An 8,021-nucleotide genomic window follows, 5' to 3' on the forward strand; every position below is an offset into this window, starting at 1 on the left:
ATTTAGGGTTTCGGTCATAGGTGAACCTGTTCTTTGGAAGTTTGTAATAGTGGGCATGGAGCATGGCCACGGACTCTCCCAGAGCCTCAGAGCCAAACCTGCCCTTAAATTCCTGGTCCACATCAAAACAGAAGACATGTGTGAAGCTGTGCCGGAGCTCATTTTCAATCGTCTCTGATATCGTCTTCATTCGCATCATGGAGATGTCCTGCCATCTGCTGTACTTATCCACCCGTACAACTTTTAGTTTTCGCTGTGGACCAAGAACAAAATTCGATACGCTTTCTGGTGAATCCGTGAACACGTAGTACGTCACTGGTAATCCCAGCATAAAATGTCTTTCTGCTGAGGTTATGAAAGTTTTGAGGTAGGCCTCCAGGTATCTGCAGTGGAGACAGAGAAAAACAATTGACATATTAGTTATTGCACAGTATGATACAGCATTTATTAACTGAGATAATACAACTTTTCTACAGGTTTGTCTTTAACATTGTTTGAGACGGCAGACAATGACTTTCCTGGAGTCCGCTGACATTTGGACTGTCAACACTAAAACAGGTTCTGTTTTCCTTAGCCTGAGCGTAGTCAAATAACCAGCTAAGAGAGACTCTGGTGGCTGAAAGAAACAGAAGCTAAGACAAATAATTTATGTGAGAGGTGACATAATGTGTCTGAATGCAGTCATTGTTTCAAAGTATAAAGAGGTCTTCAAGGTCACAAGTTTGATGCAGATATGCAAACTTTTCTCATTTTAAGTGTATTATTGTATTAAAACAATACAATAACACTAAAACAATTGTTATGACGTAGGCTTATGAGGTAAAACAATTTATTTAGACTTTGAAAAAGGTTTATGTCAAGTTAAAAGAAAAAAAAAAGAAAGATAAGTCTGAGATTGTCTTCATTGTATGTTCCCATACAATGGTGAAATTAGTTCTCTGCATTTAACCAATCACATGTGAAATACACTGAGGTGGAGCAGTGGGCAGCTGTGTAAGCGCCCGGGGAGAAATTAGGGATTAGGTGTCTTGTTAAGAGACACCACGACATGTGTGCATGGCGGGGAGTCGAACCCCAACTTTCTGGCCCCAGGTCAGCTGCCCTACATCTACTCCACATCAGCCCCGTAAAAAAACCAGCAGTATTTGAATGAACCCATATTGTTAAACCCCTTTAAATCCTGAGAGTTAAACTAAGAACCTGTACAAATAATAATCAGTGCTTTAGATCACATTCATACACCGATGGGATACACATCGGAGGCAATGAGGGGTTCAGTGTCTTGCCCAGGGACACTTAGAATATGAATTATTCTCAGATAAAAAAAAAAAAAAATCATTCAACCTTTATTTAGACAGGTAAATCCCATTGAGCCTCGAGGACTCATTTACAAGAGAGACCTGATTTCAACAAAGAATGATGACAACAGTGGACAACAGTGACAACAATAAACAGTTATAAAAAGTCATACAATACACGTTTTAACTCAATTCTTTGGTAAAACTATCATCATCATCGCCAGTTTTGTTTACTGACATCAGTTGATTCTGACAGCCATCTTGAAGTGAATTATGAGGGTTAGCCTCCCTCACCTCTCTGTGTTACCTTAAGGTGGTGAATAGTGGCAGGCTGTAGGCTATTTTATTTATATAACCTTTATTTATACAGGTAGTCTTATTGAGTCACAAGTACTCATTTTCAAGAGAGACCTGTTTTTGTTGGGAGCAGATGGTGGGGGTTAAGGGTCTTGCTCAAGGGCCCACAGTGGGAGCAAATGATGGTGGAGGCAGGTGTGGGCATTTCACCTTTCCCACCCACATTTTGATGTTGTCAGTCCAAGGAGATGAACCGGCAACCTTCCAATCACAGGCCCACCTTCTCTAACCTCTTCACCACCACTCCCTATTTATACCTATTTATTCAGAGGGAGACATGATTTTTGAAAGATATAAATGCATTGCTTTGCCTCTTAAAAGGTTAGTTATGCTTTCTGTTGTTGACATCACATAAAAGCATACCGTAGTTTCCTCGAATAAATTATTTGAGGATCTCCATTTCTCCACAACTGAGGATGTTCTTGAACCACCCGATCCCCTGGGATTTTTGCTTATGGTTAAACAATCAGCGCTCAAAGAATAAGAGAGGGTGAGTCTCAGCTACTATACCAAATTTTAGCTCAGTAGTCACAAAACTTACTGAGTTGTAGAGATACTTGTAATGATTATTTTCTGAGAGTTTTACTAAACTTCAGCCAGAGGTTCATATTTTGCTTTTGGCGACGAGTGATAACAACACTCACTGTTAAATGTTTTAGTTTGTTGCTATGAAAACACAACTACAGAAATCTGTTAAAATATTTGGTAACAAATTTTAGTTTTCTCAACTCTAGATGGTTTAGAGGTGAATATTTTTTAGGTTATGGTAAGGGGTTGAAAACGTTATTATTGAGTAAACAACAAGACAACACATGCTGTACAAGCCCTTTTGATAATAATTATGCAGTACTGGTCATGGCCACTAGAGGTCGCCTTTCATTTTAAAGTAAGCACCACATTTCCTTAAATATCTCAAAGTGATGTATGTTGTGCTCTGCTTCCGTTCAGTGGTTTGGTGTTTACATTTTTAGTTGTAAATTTAAAAGAGTTTTGTTAATTCGCTGGTTGTGATAGTGATAATTTTTGTTTAAATAAATTTATGGAAATAAATTTGAAAAAGAAACAAACCTTCCAACAGCAAACACGGTGACGGCCACACTTGTGTTTGCTTTTTTGTGTTTTTGGTCAAAAAGATTGGCATTAAACATCAGTTCCCACACGATAGGAGCATTCCAGGAAGTGCGAGTCTGAACTGCTGGTCTGGACCTGAAGTGAAACAAAACGATCAATAAATTAATATGTAGGTAGGTTCAAAATTTTTAACATACAGTACTTTCAAATTTCTATTTTATACACATATATATATATGTTTCTTTCTTTCTTTCACCTCTGAGAATACATTTATCCTCCAATGAACTGAGTTTTCTGAAGTCAAATGATCAAGTCAAGTCAAATTTATTTATAAAGCACATTTAAAACAGCATTTGTTACCAAAGTGCTTAACAATAAAAATCAATGGCAGTAATTTAAAGCAAAAAATATATATATATACTAAAAGCATCAATAGAAATACATAAAGACACAAAACAATAAAATACTACATCACACTGTGTTAAATGCCAGTGAAAACAGGTGTGTTTTTAAAATATTTAAAAACAGGACGTGGAGTGGCCTGTGTAATGTTGATGGTCAGATTGTTCCAAAGTTTAGGACCCGTGACTGAAAAAGCCCGATATCCTCAGAGCTTCAGCCTGGTTTTTGGTACAATCAAAAGCAGCTGGTCAGATGATCTCAGTGCCCGAGAAGGAACATATGGTTGAAGTAGGTTAGAGAGATAAGAGGGTGCAAGGTCATTTAAATGCACTTAAAGGTCAACAGGAGAGTTTTAAAATCTATTCTGATACATACAGGGAGCCAGTGAAGGGAAGATAAAACTGGTGAAATATGATTAAACCTACCAGTTCCTGTTAAGAGCCGAGCAGCAGCATTTTGGATGAGCCTTAACTGGAAGAAGATTTTCTGCAGAACAGAGTTATAATCTGTTCAAAAGCAGAGTCTAAAACAATCCCAAGATTTGTGACAGACAGTTTAAGACAAGGCTGAAGACAGTCAAGGTTCACAGGAACAGAGACAGAGATCAAGCTGAGGTTAGGATGGTAAACTTCAGTTCAGAAACCTGTAGAGCCTAATTGTTGCAAGTCAAATAATATAATGCTGTATTTAAATTTCTGGGCGTATTTATTTTATTTTATTGTTTTAAGCATATATTCTTGATTAGTGAGCAGTTGCATTTATAATGGTCATTCTGTAAGAGTCTATCTTACCAAAGAACTCTGGTCCTGGAAAAATGATGGGGTTTGTGGCAGCCTATGTGCTTTATTAATATTGCAATAAATAAATGTGCACATTTGGGCTAAGAGGTCATTCGTCCAACCTTTATTTATACAGATTAATCACAATGAGCCTCGGAGACTCGTTTAAAAGTGAGACCTGTTTGCATCATGCGTCATGCATCCCTGTGATGCAGAATTTGTTAAAAATGCAATGTAACCATGCTTATAGTAACCTCAGATGCATTTTAATTAAAAATTGTCTGTCTTGTTTGTCTTTACATGACCGTGCAATAGACGTGTGACCATGCAGGGTGTACCCTGCCTTTTGCACAGTGGCTGCAGGAGAAAGGCACAGCTCTGTGATCCTCCATGAACATGGACAGTTGGATGGATGGATGGATGGATGGATGGATACAGGTAGATGGTCTTTTTTAAATATTTTATCTTTTGAATATTTGTTGTCATTGCTCTAACTGCAGCTGGGAGAGACGCTGCAAAAAGACTGAGTCACCTGTGAGCACTTTGGGACGGTGGGAAGGCTGACAGCAACATGCACTGCTTGTTGGATACCTGCCTTCTTAACAGTCTTCAAAAGTCTCCATTAAGAACAGAAAAAGTTACCAAATTTGTTCAAAGTCGCTTTCAATAAAGAAAATTGCTGGAGGAGCCTAAGACTTGCAAAATATAGCAACAAAAGAGTTAAGATGGAAACACTGTGGTGTATAAATTGTGTCTTATGCCATGGTGATGAGAATGCTGATCGTATCAGTCTGCCTGATCAGTGTCAATCCAAATGCTTACTCAACGCCTAGCAAACTGGTACATTATCAGCCTCAACACCATTGATACACAGATGATGAGTGCACATGCATGTCCATACAGATCTCATTCAGCAGACTATCCCTTTAAACAGCATGAATTAGTTTTTGCTCTGATAAAAAAAAGAAATGTGGGAACTCACACAATTGTCTTAAAAAAAAAAAAAAGTATCATACATTTACGTGTTCCCTTAAAAAACAATGGGGAAAAAACAATGACAAAGTGTTGAAAGCATCTGTCGGCACCATGTCAAATAAACAAACATTATCAAGTGAAAAGCTCAACGAGCTACAAATTCTTTGGAAAGACAAACAGGGTGGAGCACAAAAGCTTTTTTTTTTTCTTTCTTAAATCTGGGGAATTTAACTCTAATGCAAGACTAACATTGCTTCAACTTCTTTGCTTCCCTTGTTTTTTCACTTGCTTTACCTTTTTCTTCCACTTCTTCAGGAATTACAACTTTGTTTAATGAAATACTGTGTGCTAGTCAGGTTATAGGCACTAAAATGCTTAAATTGCTGCTTAAATAAATTTTAAAAAGCGCTTTACGCAACCAGATGACATTTTCATAAGCAGTGGTGGCAAAGCTAACCAAAATGTTAGCTTCTCTAACCCATATTCCACAAACTACAAAATTAGCAGAAGCTATCGCTAAACCGCTAACTGCTTAGACCACTGTCAGTCCGCGTCACATATCTACAGGTATGTCTCCTTCCATTTGAAGTGGTGTCAACCAATGTCTCTTGTCGCATGTGCACGTAGTAGTCTAATAGCGTGTCTAACAGACTCTTTGAGACATGTCCACAATGGACAGGAACAAGCTTGTGACATTTGTTAGCTGACTTAAAAGTTAGCAAAACCTAATTTAACTCAGTCCAAAGCTAATTCCGCTATGGTTTTTCAAAGTAAGCAAAAACGCTAATCCGCCAAATGAAAGATTAGTTCTGCTATTAGCTGTTAGCGGCAACCTATGTAGCAACACTAGAACAAAAATTGAACCATTGGATTCAGAATTCATAGTACAGCCCACATTCATGTTTTAGCATGCACAACTGACCCATCTGAGTGGTAAACACACACACTGGTGCTGGTCAAATGATTCAACAGTAATAAAACAGCAGCACGGTGGCTCAGTTGGTAGAGCTGTTGCCTCTCAGAGAGAAGGTCGCCCGTTTCAAATCCCGGCCCAGGACCTCTCTGGATGGAGTTTGCATGTTCTCTTCATGCATGTGTGTAAATACTCCGGGGACTCCAGTTTCCTCCCACAGACCAAAAACATGCATGTTAGTCTGATTGGTAACTCTAAATTGTCCCTTGGTGGAAGTGAGAGAGAGCTATGTGTTCTTGTGATGGACTGGAGACCTGTCCAGGGTTTACCTCGCCTCTTGCACAGTGACTGCTGGGTATGGGCACCAGTGACCCCTGTGACCCGGAAAGGAAAAAGAAGGTAAAAGATAATGGATGGATAAATGGAAGTAATAAAACACAGGGAATAATTTATTTTTATTAGAAATACCATTAGAGTTAAGTAGTTGGTATGTAAAATGTGTGAATCTTATCAGGGTGAGACAAATTTCCTTTAACATTGTAAACACTATTACATTAAATGTAAGGTTACATTTTTTCTTCACTCAGACTCGCATGCATATTGCCAGAGTTGTTTCCTTTCAGGCTGCACTACAGGTAATTAATGCTATTCAAATATACGCACAACCACAGGTACTCTGGGTAGATATAGATCAGTAAATAAGAGTGAGATAATAACTAGAAAGAGAGCATCGACATTTATCTGATCACAAGTGCTGGAGACGATAAAAAGAAACAAAGCAGCTCAACGAACAGGCGAAGACAAGAAACTCATTAAAAATTACAACAAGCAATACGTAATACAAGAAACTAACTCAACATTGTTCAAACTTGTTTAAGTTTCAGCATCACGCAGAGTTTTTTTATGTCATTAAAATGAGATGTGTAAATCAAGTAAAACTGTGTGTTTTACTTTCACATAGTAAATGATCATTTTAGAACTAGCTGAAAAGCAATACCGTTTTGCACTAATTGTGATGAAGTACTGGTAATATAGTTTTAATTAATTAAAATGCCTAGAAAAAAATGTTTTATTGTGGTTTTGAATAATTTCTTTTGATTGAAAATGAGTGAAAAGTCATGTCATTCATTAGGTTTCTGTTAGGGTCAAACTGGTTTGGCTTGTAATGTAACGGCTCGAACAACAATGACGAGCAAATATTTTACCGGTAAAATAACCCTTAAACAATGTGCTTTTACGCTTCTGGGAAAATCCAAAAATGCTGCTAGAAATAACAGGTCTTTCTCCCTGCAGTTTCCGTTTCTGTAAAGGATCGCGAAACATGCTAAATATGTGCCCCCACCCCCGGGACTTGATGTCATGAGACACTTTGGCTATAAAAAAAATGAATAAATAATAAATAAAATTATAATCTTTATGATAATAAGCTATTAATTACTAATTAGCTAATAATAATCTATATACTTTTCTAATTTATTACAATAAATAATAATTATAATTATATTCCAAATGGCTTATTGAAATGATATTCCCAGCAACAACAACAACAAAAAGCTTTGAATCATTTCATTTGATTATTTATTTATTTAGTTTTGTTGGCATTTCTCTTTTTGTCTGGAGTGAATACCAGATGGACAAGGCCATATTATTGTAAAAGTTATTGAATACAGATAATCCAAGATTTAATTTTCCAAATATTTTTCTACTTAACACTTCAGAGTTCAAGAATACTACATTTGTTTAGCAGAGATTTTACAATATTAGGTATTAAAAGCCTGCTCTATTATGCTCTTGGCAAACCTCTTTGCAACAAAATATACTAAAAGAATCAGTTGTGCATTACTGTATATCTCAGTCACTGATTTATGTTTGTCTTCTGCTACAAAGTTCCAAGTAAGAAGAAAAGGTGAAGCTGAAGAGCTGCTGCCCTATCATAAAATAATATCAATCATCATAATAACGAGAACACTAATAAAACATTGGCCTTTAGTGGAAAACATTAAGCTTGTGTAATTTTTAATGCATTTTCAAAGCTTTGGTGGCTGCTAAATATTAAAGCTTGAGTGCAAATGAGTAGAGACTTGTGTTAACTTTAAAAAAGAACATTAGCTAAAATCCTGATGTGATTTTGTTAACACTGTCAGCAGTGGCGGCTTGTGAACTTTACACCGGGTGGGGGGTTATAACTCCAAAATAGACAATATTATATATATATATATATATATA

General features: G+C 37.0%; 1 protein-coding gene across 1 annotated transcript in view; it reads right to left on the reverse strand.

Annotated features, from left to right (window-relative positions):
• Nucleotides 1-4: 4 nt before the first annotated feature.
• LOC119426969 (N-acetyllactosaminide alpha-1,3-galactosyltransferase) overlaps nucleotides 5-8,021 on the reverse strand; it is a gene marked incomplete at its 3' end in the record, with an annotated part of 61,129 nt that continues 53,112 nt past the window's right edge. Inside the window, exons 2-3 of the mRNA XM_037694544.1 lie at nucleotides 2,724-2,861; nucleotides 5-383 (exon numbers count right to left, since the gene is read on the reverse strand). Coding sequence (XP_037550472.1) covers nucleotides 5-383; nucleotides 2,724-2,861 — 517 coding nt within the window. The remainder of the gene's footprint in view (nucleotides 384-2,723; nucleotides 2,862-8,021) is intronic.

This window comes from Nematolebias whitei, chromosome 2 (genome assembly GCF_014905685.2).
Source record: "Nematolebias whitei isolate Nwh7 chromosome 2, NemWhi1, whole genome shotgun sequence".
Taxonomy (NCBI): Eukaryota; Metazoa; Chordata; class Actinopteri; order Cyprinodontiformes; family Rivulidae; genus Nematolebias; species Nematolebias whitei.